At 48.8% G+C, this 24,007-nt stretch overlaps 1 protein-coding gene across 2 annotated transcripts in view; it reads left to right on the top strand.

Moving 5' to 3' along the window:
- The window catches only part of Sdk2 (sidekick cell adhesion molecule 2), a 277,455-nt gene that overhangs the window by 139,556 nt on the left and 113,892 nt on the right, over positions 1-24,007 (top strand). For both annotated transcript variants that reach the window (XM_027425763.2, XM_027425764.2), the window contains exons 3-4: positions 14,170-14,276; positions 23,819-23,966. In XM_027425763.2, the coding sequence (XP_027281564.1) occupies positions 14,170-14,276; positions 23,819-23,966 (255 nt within the window). The remainder of the gene's footprint in view (positions 1-14,169; positions 14,277-23,818; positions 23,967-24,007) is intronic.

Genomic DNA, 24,007 nt, shown 5'->3' with positions numbered 1-24,007 from the left:
GAGTGCCTAGTCAAAGACACCTGTCCATCACCCCCAATCTCCAGCACCACCACATGGGGAGCCCCATCTCATCTCCCTTGTGGCAAAGACCAGATTGGTCTGCTGTTGACTATCACCGCCTCGTCTCTCTACCTGATGAGCATGGGCTCTGTGAGCATGTTTCTCCATACAAGGCTAGGCAGACCCTTTCTGGGAAGGAATCCTGAGTCTTTTCTGAGACTCTAGGAGGCACAGCTGGTTACCGCTGCTCTCATCCGTGGTGGCACAAGAGCAGCCACGGATGATGCGAATGATACCTGGGCTTGCTTGCGGGTGCTGAGACTTGAATTGCATGCAATTTTTACCTCTCACAAAATCGTCTTCTTTTGGTTTTGTTCCAAAACCTACCCATGTAAATACTATTCTTAGCGCACTATTGTAGATTTGAAGTGCTGTGGTTTGCCTTCCTGCTGTCTACCTGGCTCAGCATCCTCCCCAGATTCTTTTGTCCTAAAGGAAAGCCCAAACTCCTTAGACTGGCCCAGGAGAGCCTATGGGACTCCCAGGACCATCATCCCAGCTTCTTTCCGGCCCAGCCTCATCTCTAGAAAAAACCATCTTGGATGCCGGGATGACTCTTTTACTGGATCTGGCTTTCCCACATCCATTTGTCAGGCTTCCCCACTCCCATCCTTCCTCACCTCTCCTTCCTTCCCCCTTTGACAACAGCCCCTCCCCTCCCCACACCCTCTCCTTCAGCTGCTCCCAGATCCCTGGCCCTCCCTCCATCATGGGCCCTCCCACCACCCCACCCCTAAAGTCCACCCACCCGAATCTTTCAGCAACCACGAGGCTAGAACCTCAGTCATTAGATGATGAGTATCCTTGGGGACTCAGTGTGACAGAATGAATTGTGTTCCCTTTTTTCCCCCCAAAATGCATGACGAACCTTCAGCCCCTGGCACCTCAGAGTGAGCAAGTTCATTGCAAATGTAGTCAGCTCAGACGAGGTCACACTAGAGTTAGTGAGGTGACCAAGACGATGAGGTATTCACAAGAAGGGATCTTAGAAAGGGACGGGAAGAGCCATATGAAGCTGTGGCTCATCCCAGAGAGAGATGCAGCCACAGCAAAGGAATACATGGAAGCCACGAGGGCTGGAACAGGCAAGGTGAGGTCCTCCCTGGGTCCTGGGGGTGGGGGCTTGGATCCCAGCTACACCTTAACTTCAAACTCCTGGGCCTCCAGGCTGTAAAATAAGTTTCTATTGGGCTGAGCCACCAGATTCCTAGCACTTTGTCATTAGGACAAACAAATTGGCCCTTGGATACAATAGAGACCCATGTCCCCAAACACTTGGCCCCTCCATTCAGGGACCCTCCTGCTGTGGAGGGAGAGGAGGGCACCAAGGCCCAGATTGTACTGCACTGGACAGGTCTAACCCAGACTGGAAGACATTTTCCCCTGCAAACCCTGGGGCAGGACCAGACCAGCAGGAGAGAGGCCATGAGGCAGCCCCCAACCCTATCCATGTGGTCAGGCGTCCCTGAAACCAGCCCTTGGCTCCTTGAGACCTGATTTCCATGTGATCTCTCTATCAGTGTGCTTTAATTTGGTTTCTTTCCAATCTGCCTTGGAGTGAGAAGTCACATAATGAATCATAAGCAGGTGCCAGGTGCCCAGGACAAAAGAGCTCTCCTGGCCCTGGGGCAGGAAGCCAGATGATGGGCTGTTCTCTAGGAGGAAGCCTCCAAGCCAAGCTTCAGAGCCACCAAAGCAGAGTGTGAAGCCATGCTGCCTTAGCTTGTGATTGTACTTCTTTGATTTTTATCATAACAACCACACTGCCCCCATCAAGCCTCGGGATTCTTCATTTCCCAGTCCCTATATGTCTCCACACTGAAAGATCTCTGGGCGAATTCCTTGCACCCCGGACAAGCGCTGTCGTCCACAGCCCCTCATCCTTTTCCTGATCTCGATGGTATGTTTGGACACCTCCTGGCTAGGTGACCTAGGACGTGTCCAGCCTCTCTGAGCCCAGGTCTTAGATGAAAGGATGGATAGCCTCCACCTGTGCTTCGCATGGGACAGCAAACCAAGTAATGGCATCAAGTTTTGGGCTCAGAACTGATTTCCACTCCCATTATGGGAGGAGGATTCCTGCTTTTGCTGCAGACAGAGGCAACCCCACCTACCACTGCTGAGTGCCTCGCGCCATTCCCAGCCCTGACCCACCCGGCTCTCCTCTCAAAGCCACACTCAACTTTCACTCCCATTTTCTCAACCAGCCAGTTACAGATTGAACGGGAAATGCCCCCCACAGGCTGGAGTGTTGAATACTTGGTCCCCAGTCGGTGGTCCTATTTGGGGAAGTTCTGGAAACTTTAGTTGTCACTGGGCATGGGTCCTTGAAGATTATACCTGGTCCCCAGCCCTCTTCTTGCTCTCTGATTCCTACACCCCTCTCACCCATGAGGTGAATCGCCTCCTCCATGATGCTCTGCCCAAGTGTAGGTGACCTGGCAACCCTGGGCTGAGCTCTCCCAAAATGTAAATCAAAGCACATCTTCACTTTTTGTCCTCCTGGGTGTTTTGGTTACAGTGCTACTGAAGTAACAAGAACACGGGGTTCCCAGACTGATTGATAACAATTTAATGAAGTCTTTGTCCGTGTTCATTGAGAGCATTTAATTGGCCCAGAAGGTTATAAGGTTGATGGACAGCCAGCCCAAGCCAGGGCTGTCACAATGTTAGCAGTCCTGGCTCAATAACACTGCCAGCCCTCTCACTGAGGATCGATCATAGGAGCATGGCCTGCCACAGGGGAGGCTCAGAGTAGCCAGGAGGCCAGGGCAAGCCTAGACAGCTGAAGACAATTCCTTTACTTCTGAAGAAAATGCCCATTGCAGGGGTCCTATGAGCCCATGGGGTACAGTGTGGGAACACCGTCTTAGCGACCAGAGGGACTCAGACTCCAGAATGAGCTCTCAAGTCACCTGCTTCTTACGAATCTGCAAGGGTTGACCAGATGGCTGGATGGGTACAGGTGTCTGCCATTAAGCCTGATGACCTGAGTTTGACACTGGGGCCCACATGGGAGAGAACTGGACTCCTGAAAGTTGTCCTTCAACCTCTACATACATGCCCACACATGTATACAGTAAATAGATTAATCAATAAACTTATTAATTAAAATGTCATTAAAAACAATAATTTTCAGAGCAACTGGACCCTCCTTCATCTACTACTACACACTAAAGCCTGTGACCTCCATCATCCCTCCAGGGGCCCCAGAAAGTTTTCCTACCTGTGTCCCCCTCAGTGTTAGTTCCCTCTGACTGCCACGACAGATCACCACAGACTTAATGATTTGGACTTGAACTGGGGCATACCTCCATGGTAGAAGGCTTGCCTGGCATGCCCAGGCTTGTCCCCAGTAACACACACATACACACACACACTTCATACCATACACATATACATATACACACACAACACACATGCATAACACACATATACACATAAACACACATATGCACACATACTCTCTACATGACACCACACACACCACACACACCCATGCATGTGCACACACACACACACACACACACACACACACACACACCACCACCACACACACACACACACACACACACACACATACTCCACACCATACCAATCCAATCATCTAGAAATTAAGTGTGTGACAATCTAGGCAAGATGGAGGGATGATAGACATGACATCCTTGGGGAATACATTAATTACTTTTTTCCTTGCCATGACAAAATATCCCATAGACACAACTTTGGAAAGACTCGGTTTGGCTCACAGTACAGGGGAGTCAGAGGGCACAGTGGCTGGTGGCTCTGCCTACAGTTGCACAGTTTGTTGTATCTTAATGGAGAAGGAAGCAAGGTGTTCAGGCTAGAAGGGGGCAGAACTCTAAACTCTAAGGCTCCTGCTGTAGTGTAAGAAATGTTCTCCATAAGCTCAGGTATTTGAACACTTGGTCCCCAGCTGGTGGCACCTCTGGGGGAGGTTATGGAACATTTAGGTTGTGGAACCTTGCTGTAGGAAGTACGCCACTCTGAACAAGCTCTGAGGTTATATAGCCAGGCTCTACTTCTATCACTCTGTCTTTCTCTGTCTCTATCTCTCTCTGTGTCTATCTCTGTCTGTATCTCTTTGTCTCTGTCTGTCTCTCCCTCCCCACACTCACTCTGTGTATGTGTCTGTATGTGTACATGCATGAAACGTGATCAGCCAGCTTCCTGTCCCTGCCAGTATGCCTGCCTATTGCAGTGTTTTCCCCATCATGGAAGATTCTATCCTTCTGGAACTATGAGCCAAAATAACCCTTTTCTCTTTTAAGTTGCTTTTCCCCGGGTATTTTATTACAGTAATAGAAAAGTAACTAATTCAGGCCCATCTTACATTGTGCACTTCCTCATTCTAGACCTTGCCTCCTAAAATGGCTACAAACACAGCACCTGCGGTGGTCTGAGAGTAATCAGTCCCTATAAGCTCATTGGGAGTAGCACTATTAGGAGGTGTGGCTTTGTTGGAGTAGGTGTGGCCTTATTGGAGGAAGTGTGTCACGGTAGGGGTGGTCTTTGAGGTCTCTTATGCTCAAGATATGCCCAGTGTCTCAGACCACTTCCTGTTGCCTGCTGTTCAAGATGTAGGACTCTCAGTTCCTTCTCCAGCACCGTGCCTGCTCTGCCTGCCACCATGTCGCACCATGATGATAACGGACTAAATCTCTGAAAATGTAAGCCACCCCAATGAAATGTTTTTCCTTTATAAGGGTTTCCATGATCATGGTGTCTCTTCACAGCAATAAAAACCCTAACTAAGACAGCCACCTGCTGGGGATAGAGCATTCAAATACATAAGCCTGTGGGGGACATTTCACATTCAAAACCAGAGCAGGGAGACATGTGCCAGTAAGCAGGATGTTAAATTAAGTTGTGATAAACACACCAGCTCCAGCAAAAGAGGACCCTGGGGGATGGCAGGGAGATTCCAGAAAGGGCTCTGGAGGAGATACCTTGGCTGAAAATATAGAGGAGCCTTCCAGGATGAGATGCAGCATTTGGAGACGGGACCAGCTGCTCTCGCCCAAAGCTGCCAGACAGAAGTTTTCTCAAGCCTGAGAATGTGCTGTTTGGGGCCTTCCACATCCTAGAAACAGGGTTGGTTCTTCGGGGGCCCTGAAGCCCAACCCAGCCCCGCTTGCTGCAGCCACCCATGATATAATTAATGCTGACTTCTGCCTATATTTCCCTCTCATCTGTATCACAAGAGGATATTCTCAGTATGCCCGAAGTCTCAGCCTCCCCCACTTGCCTGTGTGGGCCAGGAGGGGTGTGTGTGAACAGACCCTGCTGCCTGACCCAGCATCAGTTTGTCCCTCTGTTCTGAAGATGGTACATTTTTTGAGGTTCAACCTGAGTTGCGGTTCAACATAGAAACAGACTCAATAAGACATGAGTGTGTACAATAGTGTATCATCCTATATGTGAGAATTCAGATGAGACTCTGAGACCAAGAAGTCTCACAGTCTGAAACTACAGACCCAAGAAGGATAGGTCATCTTGGGTCTGTAGTATGGAGTATGGAGGCCTGAAAACTGGGGAGGCCACACTTCTAAGAGTTCAAGGGCTTGAGCACCAGGAACTCTAGTGTCTGAGGCCAGGAGGAGGTGGGAATCCCAGCTCAAGACAGATCCAGTCTCTCTTTTCTCCACCGTTTGGTTCTGCAGCAGCAGCCCTCAAGGTGCCTGGTCATGTTGGGAGGGCAATCTACCTTACTCAGAAGGAGCCTGCCATGCTCATGTCTGCCCACTTCTGAGAGCCACTGTGTCTCTTACTATCCGAATATCCGTCTGAGACCCTCTTTAGCCTCCCAGGGATTCGGCAGACATTGCTTCCTTGTTTGGACCCACTGGCCATCTTGCCAGGCTCCTGTCCTGTTCCATGGGTTCCTCGTCAACAGGTTACTCCCACCTAGAGGGCAACATCCTTCCCCAGATGCCATTGCAGAAGCCAGTTGAGTCTGTGTCAGACTCTTACCTGAGATGTGGGAGGGAATTACAACACCAGACAAAAGCTGCTTCAGATAGAAGAGCGGAAATCATTGTTCCCAAATCGTCCCTCGGGTGCTTACCATGCCGCCAGCCTCAGACTCCCTGTGCTTCCTACACAGGGGAGTCATTCTCTCTCTCTCTCTCTCTCTCTCTCTCTCTCTCTCTCTCTCTCTCTCTCTCTCGCTGTCTCTCTCTCTCTCCTTCTCTCTCTCTCTCTCCGCTTCTCTCTCCCTCTCTCTCTCTCCATTTTTCTCTATCCTTCCCCCCTCCCCCAATCCCCAACTCCATGAGCTAAGGCTTCTGGAAGCTATTTTCAGTTCAGGTGACTTTATCATCCACCACAAGGTGCCCAGCCATCTCAACACTTTCCATTTCTTGGCCCACATGGTGGAAAGAGAGAACTGACTACTGCAAGCTGTGCTTTGACCTCACACACATGCCCATGCACACAAAATAAATAAATAAAAGTATAATTTAATGTGTTTCAAAAGGCTCAGTGAGAGCTTCACACAAGCCATCTAGCGCCTTCATCCCAAGCCTCCGTTATATTACCATCTTCTGGATCAATCCAGTTCTTACCCTGCTCAGACCATCTCTCTCTCCTGGTCATGTCTGTAGTCCCAGTACTCCGGACAATGAGTCTGGAGAATTACAGCAAGTTCTAGATAAACCTGGGCTGCAGAAAGGGGTCTGAGAGCCAAGTATGGTGGCGCATGCCTTTAATCCCAGCACTCTGAGGCCAAGACAGGCAGATTTCTGTGAGTTCCAGAACAGCCAGGGCTACCGGTGAGACACTGTCTCAAAAAAAGGAAAAGAAAAGCTATTTTAATCAACAGCCCCCTCCCACTGGCGTTCACAGTTCTCCATGTGTAAGAGCACAGGCAAACTATTCTTCCAAGTGAGCCCCAGAAATGAAGGGCTCCAAGTTACTCTGTGCACAACCATTTGGGTCTCATGTCCTCTACACGCCACATTGCCCTGGCATGCTATGTGGCCGGGACAAGTTAATTACTGTCTCCGTGCCCTGTTTTTCACCTAGGAACAGAGGTGAAAAAATGTGCCTCTCGTGTTTTTTCAGGGTTGAAGTGTTGAGGCCTCAGGACACTAGTGTTTCTTACAGCCACGGCAGGGGTTGTAGGGTGTGAGTTGCGCAGCATGTGTCCATGGCTCTCTGTAAACTGCAGAGCCCTCTTCCCGGAAGAGTTTTGGCTGGAGAGATGGCTGGTAACATGAGGTTCTTTGTCCTGGCCAGTCCCACGCATGCTCGGATATCCCCCATCAAAGACTCAGTGGTTAAGAGCATTGACTGCTCCTCCAAAGGACCTGGGTTCGATTCCCAGCACCCACACGGCAGTCCCCCCAAAAAAAAAACTCCATCCAACTCCATCTCTAGTTGGCCAGGTCCTATGCTATCTTTGTCGCCTGTGTCATAAGCAAGCTGAAGACATACGCATTCAGCTACATGCACACACCTACACACATGTTCAAGTACATGCCCACAAAACCCTATGGGAAGAGAATAGGAATGCTCGCTCCCTGAGCCCAGTTACCCAGTACTGACCCTGCAACCTATATGGGTCTCAGCTGTCGATCAGCAGGTGGCAAGCACAGGGTCCCTGCTGACCACCAGGGGACATGGTGGCCCTCCATACATGGTTTACATGAGGAAAGGTGGTCTAGTGAGAGCAGGTGTGCGTGAGTGTGTGTACACATGTATGCCTATGAGTTAGCAGGCTGCCGGCTTCCCTGACCATACACATGCATGCACACTTGTGTGTACGAATGCTGGGGCGTGCTGTGGACGTGCAGGGGTACACGCTGTGTGTGGCATGCGTGCTCCTTGGGTGTGCATGCGCACCCTTCATCTGAGTGAGTGTCTGCATCTCCAGGCGCGTGATTTATTAACCAGGACAATACAAGGAGAGTGTGCCTATTATTTCTGGTGTCCGCATCAGCTCCTGACAGCTTCGTGGAATTGAAATATCTTATTTAATGTGAGTAAGGATCATTTTAAATATCAACCATGACACTCAAGGACTCCAACCAAAAAGGGCATTGTGTGTTCCACCGATGCAGCACTTGTGAGGCAGTTATTTGTTCACTTTCTTGTCTCTGGTCTCTTAAGAATCCAATTATCTGTCCTGGTCCCCCTCCCCCATGGCTCTGCTGCACACTCTACCCCAGCCCTTCTCCTCATCTACAAAGAGTAGACTGAGAGGCGGGGCCCTGCGGAGTTAAGTGAGGCGTGCACTTTGACGATCATCAGGACGGGAGTGGGTTCTTGGTGTAGCTTCCTGCCCAGTCCAAGGCCCCTCCCCTGTGCCTCTCTGCCCCCAGCCCTCTTGGGTCAGCTACTGAGAGAAAGCAAAGTTCCCTCCATCCAGAAGAGTCCCCCGTGGTCTGCAGATGAGACCAAGCCCAAGGCAGCGCTGGGTGGGGCGAGAGGAAGATGTGTAGTAGTCACAGAGCAGAGGCCCGGGCTGGCCTGATTATAAAAGAGGGATTGGACATTGAATTTGCTCACATTTGTGTAAAGAGGCGGCTGCCTGTGAGTGTCTCCTTGTATGGGTTACAGGTCATCAATGACAGGCAGCCGGGGTGCTGGGAGGGTGGTGATGCCTACTACATGTTTTTTCTTTGCATTTCTTTGCATATGTCTTTACTTTATTCTTTGAGTTTTGACTCGTGTGGAGAAAGTCCTGTCATTAAGTGAACTTTTGAAGGGACTGAAGCTGGGTTAATTCAGATGTTCAGGGTCAGGATCAGGCTCCTCCCCCTGGAAAAATCAAAGGGAAGCGACTATGCTAAGGGTTTAGAATCCAAGCAAGGAAGCCTGTGCTCTCCTGGTGATTAGAACAGGGGTCATACCATGTACTCTTCCTGGTCCTCCCCTCTGAGCCTCCCCACGTCATCCCAGAACCTTCCACCAGTGGCCCTTACATTTGCTCTGTCATTCAACAAGCTTCTGTGAAGAAGATGCCCTGTGCCTGGAGATGCTCACATCCAAGATGGCCACCATCATGCCCACTTTACAGATTGGGAGTCTGAGGAGCAAAAGCTTTGGAAACTCATCCAAATGAACAGCCGTGAATGTCTAGCCTGCATCTCCCCTGCAGGACAGTCCCAGCAGTTTTCTCCCTCACAGCATTTCCTCTTGGTGTGGCAGGGACGGTCAGGAGCTTCTCATCCATGACATTCTATCCGTGAGCTCTCCTGATGGACCTGAACCAGGGCTGGCTCTTCCGGTTCCCTGCTGGCCAAGTGGCCACAGGTGAATGGAGCAGACAGAGCTGTGGTCCAAGGGCATGTGTCCTCACAGCTACAGCAGGGGACATAATGACATTAATGAATATGGTGACTGTCACTATTGGGGCTGTTTACAGTGTGTGCTGAGTTTGCAAACCAAGACACTGGCTAACTGACTCCCTCCCATCCCAGGCGGGCAACAAGAGCTGCATTCTGGTGCTATGCACAGGGCTCCCCTGGTAGAGAAGCGGTGTGTAGAAGTGTTGATTTCAATAATGGTACCTGCCTGAAATAGGTCTCCCAAGCTGGAACAGTAGCAGTAGCAGTAGCAGTCAGGGAGAGGAAGGTGGGGGGGAGTAAGGCAAGGTTACTGGCACCACTGGGCTAGGGAGCATGCCTGCCTTCCACTAGAGGAAACAGGAGGGCATCCCCCAAAGGTTAGGGAACAAAGTAAAAGCCTGTGTCCTTCCTCATGACCCCGGGTGGGACCTGGGGCTGTCTGCCTGAAGGACATGGGCATCAGTCTTCAGCAGACACTGGGTTTCATTAAAGTTTAAATTTTGCCATGCATCACTGACATTGGCAAACAAATTCAGCTTGAATGAGTCCTTGGTGCCTTTTTATAATGTGTACTTAAATTCTGTGCACAAAGTGCACTTTTTAAACTTTATCTTTAAAGGAAAAGCAATCCATGTATATGATAAAGACGATTCCGATGACATAGAAAGACATTAACTCAAAAAAAAAAAAGTACACATGTCCCTCCCCCACCTTCAGCCCTGGATTCTTCTCCCAAAAGAGAAATAATGCATTATGGATACACTGTCTGGAAAATACTTGTGTGATTATGTGTACACAAATGTGTGCATGTGTGCACATACAAATGAGTATTAGTACACACACACACAAAAAAAAAATAAGTATAAGTATACTGTTTCAATTTACCCAAACGGTGTCCTAACATGTACTATTTTCTTTTAACTTGAGGACAGGGGACAATCTAGATGGCTTTTATTGAGTCAGTTTCCAGCCATTAAGAATTCAATAACACTTCTTCAAACAGCAACAGCCAGGGATACATTATATCCTTGTTCCTGACCGTCAGGTCTGGGGTTGTTTAGCCCCTCACACAACCTTGTATTTGTATTTTGATTCATGTAACTCTAACAGCCAGGGATACATTATATCCTTGCTCCTAACCATCAGTTCTGAGGTTGTTTAGCCCTCACACAACCTTGTATTTGTATTTTGATTCATGTAACTCTTCCATCTCCCTGCTTTGATTTCCCTTCCTCGCCCTGGGTGTCTTGGAGACTTTTCTAGTTCATCCCACACAGGTGTTCTTCTCTCACTCGGGAACCACAGCATCATTTATTGATCTAATTCTGGTTTGATGGACATGTCTGTTGCTTCCTATTTCTCTTTGTTTTTCTCTCTGCTACCACAAGCAGTGAGTGCTACGGTGAACATCCTTGTATGTATTTTTCTTTCTGTCACACTGTTGCAAGTGTAACTAAAGAGCCACCTCCAGGGAGCACAAGTTCTTGTCAAAGAATTTACATGTTCTAATTGTTGTAGATTTTTGCCACCAACAAACCTATGGGGATCCCTTCCCCTTTCCTCCCCTCCCCTCCCCTCCCCTCCCCTCTCCTCTTATTCCCTTCCCTTTTCCTTTCCCTTTTATCCATTCTTGTGTTTTAGCAATCTGACATGCAAATAGGGTCTTACTTTGATTTCAATTTCTTTAATTGCAATAGAGGCCAAGTATCTTTTCATGAACTTCTCGGGCATTTCTCTTTCTTCTCCTTCCCCTGCTTTTAACAATATCAGATTGCATTCTTTCACTTTTCTTTATTATGGTCATGTGTGGACATGTGTGGGGAGAGCACACCTGTGCTGGCACACATGTGGAGGTCAGGGATCCTCTTCCTCCACCTTTACTTGGGTCCTGAGGATCAGACTCGGGCCCTCAGGTGTCACTGGCCTCTACCTGCTCAGCAGTCTCACTGGCCTCCAGGACCCATTTCTAAAAGTAAATCCTCTTTTCAGCCCACCTCTTCTCCCACCACTTTCTCGGGTTATCCTACCCCTTTAAAGACCCAAGCAGTTGTTCCACAGCCCCTTGGTTCAGAAGGGGTGGAACAGCAAGCAGGGAACAAGTACTTGGGATAGGGTTGAGAACAAAGAAGAGGCTATTTACCAGCACTTAGGTCCTTCCATCTGCCCAACAAGCAACAAGAGATAGATAAGACCTGTGGCTGCTGACATAGATAAGGGGCTAGAGAAACAAGACGGTTCTGGATGATACTGCAGAATCCAGGAAAGCTGTGCACATGCTCAGTTATATACCAGAGTTGGGCAGTCCCCATTGAAGGTGGATCTCTTAGGGGTGTGGCCTCATCCTTGAGCTGGTTCACTGCCAGGCTCAGTGGGACCTGGACCCTGCCTCTTATTATGTGTGCCAAGGTGTGCCTGATGCTACGAACTGTGAAATGGCTTGCTAAGTACCCTCCATAGTGTTAATGTGAGGATCAAGCCAAAGCCCCTCCAATGCCAGCAGGGACAGATTTCAACTGTACAGGTAGTGTATTGATGTACCACTAGTGTAGGAAGCTTCCCATAAAGTTTAAATCATTGTGTAAGCTACCTTTATATCAAGGTTCTTTTTTTATCATCTCCAAAATGTTTTGGGGAAGGATGCTAGCCATTTGTATTTATTTTTCTCTCTCTAGCCCTTTATATCGTTATTATTTTCTGTTTTACAACGGTTTTTGCTTGATTCGGTTTGCTCTTTGGTTAATTTGTTTTAATGATCTTGGCAAAGTTAAAAAATTGATAGTTTTCCATAGATCCATGTTTTTAAAGTACTACTTGTCCATGGTATCCAAGAGTCGGGAGACTGCTGTGAAATGGAGAAATCGATGAAAGGCATCTGATGGTGCCGTCATTGGCAAGGTGATGATGATAGTGACAATAGTGATGGTGGCGTTGGAGAGGATGGTGAGCATGATGACGGATGGAGAGGATGATGGTGGTGGTGGTGGTGGTGATGGAGATGTCGGCAGCGGTAGTGGCGATGGTGAAGGTGGTGGTGATCATGATGGGATGGAAATGGTTATGGTGGTGGTGGTGATGATCACAGACACGGTGAGGACGATGATGACAGTGGGAAAGTATGATAACGGTTACTGTGATGTGTTGACGGAGATGGTAATTATAATGATTGGGGTCCTGATAGCAGCGATAGGATTGTGATGATGGCTACAGTTATGAAGCAGTGGTGATGGTCTTGGGGGGGGAGTGACGGTAACGATGAGGGTGATGTAGGAATCACGATGGTGGTGGTGGTGGTGGTGGCTGTGGTGATGGTGAAGGTGATGATGCTCACGATGGTGGCAGTGTGGCAATGATGGTAGCAACAATGGCGATGGACAGTGGTGACGGTGGTGGAGGTGACGGTGATTCTGCCGATGTTGATGCGATGATGGTGATGACCACGGTGGCGGTGACGGTGGAGATGACAGTGGTGACGAATGGTTATGATGATGGTGATATAATGGCAGAGATGGTGATGGTGGTGGTGGTAATTGTGGTCATGGCAGTGGCGGTGATGGTAACGGTGGGAACAAGGACGAGAGTGGGCATGGTGATGGTGCTAATTGTGGGAGGCGGTGATAATGGTAGTGATGATGAACATGACAATGGTGATGTATCCAGGCCAAGATTCTTTTTCTTTTCGTTTCTTTTTTTTTTTTTTTTTTTTTTTTTTTTTTTTTTTTTTTTTTGGTTTTTCGAGACAGGGTTTCTCTGTGTAGCTTTGGAGCCTATCCTGGCACTCGCTCTGCAGACCAGGCTGGCCTCAAACTCACAAAGATCCACCTGCCTCTGCCTCCCGAGTGCTGGGATTAAAGGTGTGCGCCACCAACGCCCAGCCCAGGCCAAGATTCTTATAAATCTAGCAACTCCTCTGAATGAGCTCTTCCACCCAGTCTTAACATACCCTGGAAATAGATGGCCTTGAATTTGTCCTCCATAGTTGTTGGGCAAACTCAAGGTCTGTGAGAACTGGGGAGAGAGATCAATGCTCCTAACTCCTCTTTCATCTGAGGACCCTGCTAGACCATTGCCTATGGATACAAAAGGTAATCTCTCGGGGCCGCCTCCCCATCCCACTTAGCTGGTGTCTTTCTGGTAAATGCCTCTTCGATGACCTGCATCATCCCCCCCCTGTAAGGCAACTTCGCCATACACCTGCTCCCCTGCTACCTGCCCACCAATGCCAACTCTGTGGTCCTTTGGGTGGCAAGTGCCTGATGAGCTGACTGAGGGCTTGGCTCTGAGTCAGGCGTGTGGACAAGAGCCAAGTGCTCTGGCTCAGGAGGCTCTGTCCCCAGCTCCAATGTGCAGCACTGTATGTGGCATGAAGGAAGAGCTGATGGAGAACACTTGGGGAGATGTGCAAATTTTCCTGCCTCTGTCGTCTGTCTCTTTTGATTAATACTTACAGCACAGCCCTGTGCCTGGCCAAAAACCAAATGTCCTCGTCTTCTCAGTGAGTCATAGGCAGGAGAGGACAATAGCCTATAACAGAACAGCCCTGCGAGGTGTGGCTATGGGCAGAGCAAAGGACTTTAAGCTGAATCCTGAACAGATGAGCAAAGTCCTGTGACCTATGGAAGAGACCACATCCCATTGGTAAAGACCTTGCTGGGATCCCATGACATGGCCCAAGAGCATCCTCTAATCTTCATTCAGAATTAGGTGACATCGTGACCTTTGACCCTGAGCCCTACTTGACCTCTACACCTCTAAAACTACCCACCTTACTTATTGGCTATCTCATCTGTCCCCCCAGGTACATGATTACCAGCCTGGACCGCACTCACGCTGGCTTCTACCGCTGCATCGTGCGTAACCGGATGGGGGCCCTGCTACAGCGGCAGACTGAGGTCCAGGTGGCCTGTGAGTACAGTGGGGACTGGGGCAATAATGGGCCAATACTGTTGCCTTTCACCCCTGTTATAAGTCAGTGGAGTCCTTCCTGCTTGGTCAGATCAGTCCTTTCATTTTACACCTGATAGAACTGAGGCCCAGAGTGGAACTCTCCAAAGTCACATGGCTGATCAGTGGCTTCCACCATTTCTCTGTGCCAAGGCTGGAGAGCCAAGCACTCCTTGGCACTGTGTTCCAGAAGAGCATGACCTTGACTCTGTCATCCTCTATCTCATTCAGCAGGAGCAATGGTTGCCTTGACTCTACTGTCCTCCAGATAATTCACCTGGCTCAATCAGAGCATAGGGTTCCCATGATCTTCAGGGGGCATCAGGAGATGCCTCAAGTGGGAGAATAATAACCCCATAGGGGTAGGGAATGGTGTACCGGGGCTCCCAGAAGTACCAAGGGGACAGAGGGTAGAGTAATTGGTCATTACTCCACCATTAGTGGTTGACTCCTTCTCCTCAGTACCACCAAAGCCCAGAGAGAGGCTTCCTCAGGTAAGGGGGGGTACAGTATCAGAACTGTAGGTCCTTCAGGGGCTACCACCCCCAAAGCACTCAGCATCCCTTCCCCAGAACTCCTGCTTCCTGAAGGACCTGTTTCTTGTTGGAAAGGAAACTGACTCTGGGTTCTTTTAAGCTGGCCAAGGACACATTGGTGGTTACAGAAGTCTGGGAAATCTTCATGAGTGCTGGGATTTTATAAGAGAAGCCACCTACCTCTGAAAAGTAACTTGGGAGCAAATACCTAGGAGAGGCTGCTATTGGGAGAGAAGTAGAGGATAGAAAGCACAGAGGAAACCTCACAGCATGTCAAAGAGTGTGTGTGATAATTAGGAAAAACAGCCGTAATCAAAAGTGGAGGACAGGCCCACCATAAGCCAGCATCAAAGGCCACTCAATTCACACCCTAAGAGCAAAGCCCAAATCTCAACACTGGGATTCAGAAAGCTGACAGCCATGGCTGGAGGATGGCCACGGGGCATCTTCTTTAGTGCCAGGCATGCCCACCTTTGTGACATTTTGACACAATTTTGTCGTTTACAAAATTCACTCTCAAGAACCATGCATTCAGGTTATAAAAGAAGATACACGTACACCTAAATCTCATAATGTTTGAAGTACATTTCTGATTTTCGTGTTGGCCACATTCATAACAATAGGGCACATTCAGCCCAAGGTCTGCGAATTGGACATACTAGCTTCTCATCATGTCCCAGAAACCTGCAGGCATGGAGCTGGGGAAGCCTCCAGAGAGACTGTATGCCCCATGTGTGTGTCCATGTGCATGTGAATATATGCGCATGTTCACATGTATTCATAAAGGCTGAATGCCTTTTGGTTCATGTGTGTAAGGAGAATGAACATGTCTCTGTGCAAGTGTGCACACATACACATGTGTCTTGAATACATATGTCTGGGTCAATCTGCCTCCACGTGGCAGTGCCTGTGTTCGTGCAAGTGTGTGTCTATGCACTGCATGGATTTGGGTGTGCAAATGTGTACACAGGTGTGTGTGTGTGTGTGTGTGTGTGTGTGTGTGTGTGTGTGTGCTCACAGGTGTGTGTGTGTGCATGCATCTGTAAAGATGTGAAGATCTAGCTTGGCCTGTTCTTTCCTCTTGTGAGTGCAGAAGAGAACATGCTCTCCTAGTTTTCTCTGTATGTATGTCTGTCAGTCTTCCTGCACAGGAACACCATTCTAAGAGTGGGTGGTACCTGCTGTTTCTCCCAACCCATCGCTTACCCTCCCCTCTTTTGCTGTGCCCATCTGGGGGCAGAGGGAGAGTCTGGGTCCTGTAACTTCAAGCAGCTTGCTCCCCAGTGCCCTTTATAGGGATCCTGGAGCTGACAGGCCCCACCCAGCCTGCCCCTCTCTGGAGAGGGCTTGTGACTTGTGTTCTAATGAGAAATTAATAAGGGCAGCTGTCTAACAACTAATGATAATGGCAAGGTGGTTTTTAAAAAAAGATTCTTTACATGTTTTTAATTACAGCAATTAAGCGGAGTCAATAAAACTTCTCCCCCAATCCAGCCCCCTCCCTGGCCCCACTCAGAGTCTCTTTTTGTGTTTTAAAAGTCGCCATAAATTTCTGCCATTGAGCGAGTGGGATGAATGGCCAGGAGATTGGATTGGCTCTCCAGACTCAGGATTCCCGAGAGCCAGGCTTTCACATCATCCAGGGACTGTGGGTTCCTCTCTGTTCCCCTCACTTGGGTGATGCCCCCTCCCCCTTCCCTAGACTTCGCTGATATGCTCAGAATGGAACTTTCCATCCCATCTCACCCCACCCTGCCCAACCCCATCCCACCCCACCCCATCCCATCCCATCTCACCCCACCCTGCCAACCCATCCCACCCATCCCATCCCACCCCACCCCCCCCACACCCCATCCCATCCCATCTCACCCCACTAGGCCAATCTCGACCATACAGGGCATAGCAACGCCCTGCTTGTCCTGGGAGCCAGACCCACTTCCCTTGTTATCAGTGTCCTACCAACTACTCATTCAAAATGGGATTCAGGATCACTCTGTAGTCAGGAGGGCTGGAATGACACTGAAATGCTCTGATTGGCCTGCTTATCCTGGGTGTGGATAAAGGATGGAAGAGCAGGGACTGTGCAGCCACTTGGGGCAATGTGACAGGTTTGTCACCAGCGTCCATTGCTGAATATTTACATCAGTTACGAATGGCATAAGTGGCATATGCCTGTCATCCCAGCTCTCAGGACTCTGGAAAAGAAGGATGTCAGTGGGTTACAGGCCAACCCCAGGAACATGGCAGTGCCCTGCCTGAAGGGGAAAAAAATGACTGCAATTGCTGTAGAGTGCCCCACGGTATTCCCAGCAATGTTCCAGTAGTGATGACGTAGCAGGGAACACCATCAAGCTCCCTCCCTCCAGGAAAGCTAAGAAGTCTATATAATACAATACAATTAGTGTAATATAATTAATATAACATTTATGAGGCCCATGAATGAATTCAATGTGTTCCAAGAAAAGTGGAGCCATGTGAGAGGGCTAGGGGAGAGGCCGGGGATCCTACTCCATGAAATAAAGGAGAATGGCCACGAAGAACATGAAACTGAGCCATCTGGTAGGAAGGTGGATGAACCACACAGAAGGAAAGACCATCCCAAGCCAGGAAACAAGTGCAAAGGCCCTGTGGTATACTTGAGAGTCTGAGGTCGGGGTGGGTGGAGCCGACTGAGGGCATCAGAACATAGACTGCAGATCTGGGAGCTTTGGGACAGACGGTGGCATGGTCCACTCAGAGTGACCTGGAAGTCATTGATGGTTGAGGCAGGGCTGAGGTAGGATCTGGTAGAGAGATGGGTGTTCTTTTCATGGTAAATACATAAAACCACAAGGAGATGTTTGGCCATGTGCACCAAACTGTCAAAACCCGGCATGCAACTAGACCACGTGTGAAAGGCATACACCTATATAATTGGTAAATTGATGAGATTAGGGAAGTAGTGGGCGGCATAATTAGCCAAATTACCGTGTATGCACCCTTCCAGCCAGCAAATGCATCTTTGGAATGGTGCAATAGAGGTCTCCCCAGAGCCTGTATCCTGGGAGGGCCATGGGGGGCCATGCACAGCATCCGAGTCATGTGACCCAGGGAAATCCCAGCAGCTATGAAGATGACTGAACTGAAAGCCAGGATTTCCGAGCGAGAAGAATGCTACAAAAACAGAAACAAAAACAAAACAAAACAAAAAAACCATTATACACCACCACCCTCCACAAAAAAATCACAAGAGACCACAAACAGAGTAAGCCCATGGGTGAATGTTTTAAAATAGGTTAATTAGCCACGAAAGGCCTGAGTAATCCCTATTTGTGAGGACATATAGGTAGGTGACCCAGCATTTTGGAGAAAGGTTTGCCCTGAAGAGGCCAGAATGGGATGGGGAGGCAGCCAGGGAAGGGGAACCGAGTAACCACAGTGTCCGGACCTTTGAACTAGGTGCTGCGTACAGACAGGGGTGTTGATTTTTTCCCCCTTCAAATTATACATACAGTTATATTCATTTTGTATGCACGATTCATCTGATGATTTAAAGATAAGTAGGTGCAAGGATGTATTCTACAGTAGAATTCTTCTCTCACCAGCCCTTTTAAACTCTAACAAAGACATCAAGAGTGAGCTCCAGGCCACATCCCACTGTGCCGGAGGCCTACAGTCCCCTGCTCTGGGGGAAGTGTGTCTGGAAGGCTGGATAGGCCCTGCAGGGCATAACATGGTGGGTGGGTAGATGGATTAGCAGTATTTCAGGAAGTTAGCAAAGAGCAAGAAAGTTCCCAGGGGACCTGGACCCAGCCTGTCCTCCTCCCTTCCTCAGCCAAGATCCTGCACTGGCAGGCTGGCCTCCTCAGTGGCCTCCCCCAGCTCAGTTCAGTACATTCCGGATGTGTGCAATGGGCTGAAAAGGGCACGTGTATACAATGGATGCTGCCTGCTTGAGCCTGGGGCTCTCCACGCAGATTCTAAAGCTCATGTGACATTAAGAAGGAGAGGATGCCATTGTGCCTGAGTCACAGTGAGGCAGGGACTCTGAAGTAGAGGGGCAGAGGATGGGATCTACGCAAACTAAAGACCAAAGCTAAGCCCATCTTTCCTCTGCCCATCCCACTGTAAACATATATATGCATGCCCACCTACAGCCATCCACACACGTGTGAAAACATATCCAACCATCTAGCTCATCACACACACACACACCCCTACTCTACATATATACATCCCTCCACATACACAACCATTCACCTATACATAAAACAGCCATACATAGCCACATGCAGTCCATCTATCCATATATTCAAACAACATGTATGCATAGAAACATAAACATACATAATTCAGCAATCCATCCTGCCATCCCTTGCTTCCTTTTCAGCTACCCACTCCCCCATCAATCCAGTCCTTCACCCATCCATTTACCCATGCAGCCCTCCATCTCTGCATCCCTGCAGTAACAGCACCCTACTGACCTTTCACTTGCTGCCTACACCTCCTCCTTCTGCCCCCCTTATAACATTTTTACACACACACACACACACACACACACACACACACACACACACACACACATTTGCATGCATGCATACACACACGTGCACAGGTGTAGTCACATGTGCATTACACACAAGAACATACATGCACTTGCTGCTCACACGCAGGTACCACACAGGCACACATACCTAGCTACACCTCTCCCTCATTTATGCCTCAGCTTGAAAGATGCCTCCCCACCACCCAGCCTGAGGGAGGTTTTGCTAGCACTTCTCAGAGAACTCTGTCCTTTCCTTCCCAGCAATTGTCACAGATGTCACTAAACACTTCCTTATGGACGTGTCTGCCAGGCCAGACTGTAAGCTCAGTAACCAGGTCTTCCTTTTCTTCAAGATTTTTTTAAAAAAATTTATGGGTATGTGTGTGCGCCTGTGTGAGTCTATGCATACCATGTGCGTGCAGAAGCTCAAAGAGACCAGAAGAGGGCGCAGGATCCCCTGGAACTGGAGTTATAGATGTGTCAGCATGTGGATGCTGGGCACTGAACTGGGGCCTCTGCAAGAAAAGCTCCAAGAGACCAATTCATTCATCAAAACCTTCACAGAGCCTGCCTGACCCACAGTAGGGCTCCATTAGGAGCTCTTGGTTCTAGACAGAGCAAGGATCTGATAGGCAATTGCTCGTAAATACAGTAGACTCCAGATGTCTGTCCCTGCTGATGACCTAGGAGTAAGTAAGAAAGAGCATGGACTTCTGTGGAGAATGCAAATCACAGCCGAGCAAGGAGGGTGTTCAGAGGGAGGCAGCGCTATGCTAGACCCTAACTGCTTAATGATGGCTCAGCCGCTTCATCTCCATGAACCTTCATTTCCTCACAGACCAAATGGAGCTAATAAAACAAGAGAGAGTGGGGAGAAAGAAACACTATTATCATGAAATTGCTTTAAATTGTTTAAATCTATCTTTCTGAGTTCTGTGAAAAGTTTTTTTAAAAAACTAGATAAAAATTATTATAAGAACAAAAATCAGCCTGATTTATTGATGTAATTTTTATAGATAGGGCCAACTAATAGAAATTAATAAACAACTAAAATGCATATTTATTAAAATCTAGCCTGTCATGTTATCAGAGGCTCAAATGAGATAATGCATGTATAGTCTGTCTGGAAAGAAACCGGAATAGGGTAAATGCTGGGTTTTCATTCTATCTGGATGGTTTGGGATAATCTTCATTGAGGAGGTAATGTTTACACTAAATCATGAAAAATGTACAGGATTCCAGTATTTTAATGCTGAGAATATTAGATATACTTATTTGGCAGTTTTGCACTCTTCCTGTTTCTATGGCTGCATAGCAAATGACCCCAAGACTGTGCAGTGCAGAACAATGTTTGAAAGCTCACACTTTGAGTCTGGAGTCTGGATAGGGCACAGTGGGGACAAGGCACAGCAGTCCTGCTTGGTGGCAGCTGAGGTCTCCGTAGCGGACACAAGGCTGCAGGTGAAATCACTCGTGTCCATCTGGGCGTCTAGCATTGATTGCAATCCCCTGGGAACTCCAGTTCTCCTCCAAGGTATTCCCAAATACACTCAATTGCGTTTCCTCACAACATGGTGGCTGGATTCTAAGGGCCAGTATCTATCAAGTGGAGTCAAATAGATGTGGTCTCCTTTGATGACTTCACCTTTAAGACCATATAGCATCACTTCCAGCATGTTCTATTGATAGAATGCTCTTGAGCTCCCAAGACTCAAGGGGGGGGGGTATATGTGGGAGAAGTGTGAGTCACACTGTAATAAGAGCATGTGGGGAGGGGATAAATATTGATTCAGGCACCTTTGGGAAGATGCAATCTGGCAGATACACATCATCTCATGCAACCCTTAGTACAACTCACGAGGAAGCTGCCCTTGTCTTCACTATTCCAAGAGAGGAAATTATAGTTCCACAAAGGTCAAGGGCCAAAGACTTGGGGCACATGGGGATAGGATTTGAACTCAACCCTTGAAGTCTCCAGTGTTATTCTATAACTATTCAGTGCCTGCCAAAATTAAAACAAGAGGGCCATCAGTAGCTGTTTTCTTTTAAAACACTAAGTTCCATTATGCAGGATGCTAGAGATCCAAGGTTCCGTGGTGAGCTATGATGGCTCATCCTAGCAGCATTCTGGGAGGTGCCTAACAGAAATAAAGCCTAGCTGTGGGAAGTAGGTTGTATACCACTCAGGGTGGCAAGACGAGACATGGGCATTAAAGCAAGAAAGGCTGGTTATGGAGGACCTTGAATCTAGGCAAAAAAGATCTAGATTTGCAGCAATAAGGAGACCCCACAGGCTCTAAGTGAAAAAAAAAAAACAGCCTAAGACAGTGTGCAGGGTTGGGGGGTGATCTAGATGCAGATCAGGAGCCAGTTGTTAAACAAATGGTCTAACTTGTCAGCAGGGCCCTGGCTCCTGAAATGGTACCCAAAGGAAGACCGGAGGACTTTGTAGGGAGTGGGGAAGGAAACACCAATGACTCCAAGGATGTGAGCTCAAGTGATTAGGGCAAAGAGTCAGATAGAGGGCAATAAACAATACAAAAAGTAGAGTTTGTTGAGGATGAAGCCATGTCTCCCCAACCCTTCCATCACTCACCACCACACACACACACACACACACACACACACAGCAGACTGCTAGGAATGGTGGCACTGGAGACCTAGAAGGTTGTTTACAGAGAAGCCATGGTCAAGGGTAAGGGAGCCAGCAAGAGATCGGGGTGTCTAAGAGGGTCAAGTCTGGGCTGGAGAAAATGAGCACATACGTGTGTGCTAGCAGCCGTAACACTTGGGTCTGCTGCAGCATCTGCAAACCATGGAATCAGGAACTCAGAGGCCCAGGTGTGTTCCACAGGGCCTCCCATGTCCTGGGAAAGTGGGAAGTTACCCTGGTGGGTTTGCCCAGTTCCCAGTAACTGCCTATGATGGGATGGAAGAGCCCAGGGCTGCTGTCAGCCAACACCGCGGTCCTCAAGCTTGGCTCATGCCTGGAACACTTTAGAAGTACTGATGTCTGAACCCTACCCACTCCAGCTCTCACCTCTGGAAAAACAAGAGGCCTTGAAGGGGACTCAGAGCCAGTTGGAGGACCAGGCTGATCAAGGACATGAAGAGGCCAGGTGTTAGGAGTTGACAGAAAGCTTCTGCCACAGTAAGACATGGTTTTTGTAGTTAGGAAGAGGACCCTGGGTAAAGGAGAAACTAAGGCTCCATAAGCCATAGTCTGAATTCCCAGTGCATATAGGCCTGCTGGTCTGGCAAGCCCAGGTCTAAGCATGTCACAGGAATGGATTAGAAGATGGAGTAGGGACTAACAGGGGTATCCCCATCCACGCCTCCAACCAAAGAAATGGGAGACTTTGGGGGGCAGGGATCCCACCAGCATTCTCTTAACTCAGATGTCTCCAATACACAGCCAACCAGGGATTGTCACAAGTGAGCATGGTTGCTCTTCACTTGGTGTCATGAGAGTCTGTGGGTTCTGATCAGGCAGGTCCAGGGGCTCTGAGACTCCACATGCCTCAAGGCCACCAGGGTACCTGTGCCTCAAGCATCACACTTGGAGTCTCAAGGATACATATTCATTGTCAAGGTCATAGAAGACCAGTGGCTCTTTTCCAGAGCCCACTCCAACACACTGCTGTGGAAGCCAGTCCCTTGACCCCAGCCCAGCCCAGCAGACAGGCACACAGGAGACCAGAAGACACCCCCCAGTGATATCTCTGTTCTCTGTATCCTCCTGGCTCACACAAGTTCAGGGCTAGCAGCAATGTCTCCGCTTATCCACCAAGGGCTGGGCATGCTTTAAAAAGAACAGTGCAGTGTTTATGTTCAGAGGAGACCTCACTCATTCCAGCATGCCACCTCTTCCCCTGCCTAAGGGCACAGAAGTCCAGTCCCAAGACCCCACAGCCTAGCCCCCTGCTATACTGAAATAGTTCCAGAGGGCAAGGAAGGGGAAATGCAACCCAATTCCAGAGTTCAGGGTCTGAGTTCAAATCCTAGCTCTGTTCCTTGCTGGCTATATGATCTTAGACAGGTGAATTAACTTAGCTCAGCCCATCTGGGCAGGTTTTTCCATTGTAAAATGTGTGAAATAGTGATAAACCTCTCATGGCTGTGGGATAAGTTGAGTCAAGGATGTGTGGGTACAAATTATACAAAAGCTAAATGTCAAAGCAGGACATACCACACAGACTGCTATCAGAAGGGTCCAATAGCATGCCCGGTGACAGACCTTATTGTCTATGAATGTGGTGAGCTGTATTCCTAGCTCTCCTGGAGTGTCTGCCACCCAGCGAGGACACGGGTTGGACACACCTGATGGGATGTGGGGCGCTCCAACTTTCCTTCGTGGTCTTCCTCTTGACAGCATTCTTTCTCTGCTGAGCAGTCCCTGAGAGTGGATTGACCCCTGACCTCTACACCTCCTCTTCCTACAGACATGGGGAGCTTTGAGGAGGGCGAGAAGCATCAGAGCGTGTCCCATGGAGAAGCTGCTGTCATCCGAGCACCTCGCATCTCCAGCTTCCCCCGGCCACAGGTGACCTGGTTCCGAGATGGCCGCAAGATCCCGCCCAGCAGCCGCATGTGAGGTCCTACTCTGGGTAGACTGGAGGGAAGCTGGTCCC

This window comes from Cricetulus griseus, chromosome 7 (assembly GCF_003668045.3).
Source record: "Cricetulus griseus strain 17A/GY chromosome 7, alternate assembly CriGri-PICRH-1.0, whole genome shotgun sequence".
NCBI lineage: Eukaryota > Metazoa > Chordata > Mammalia > Rodentia > Cricetidae > Cricetulus > Cricetulus griseus.
Note: the sequence above shows the minus strand (reverse complement) of the source record. Positions and strands in the feature narration are given on the sequence as shown.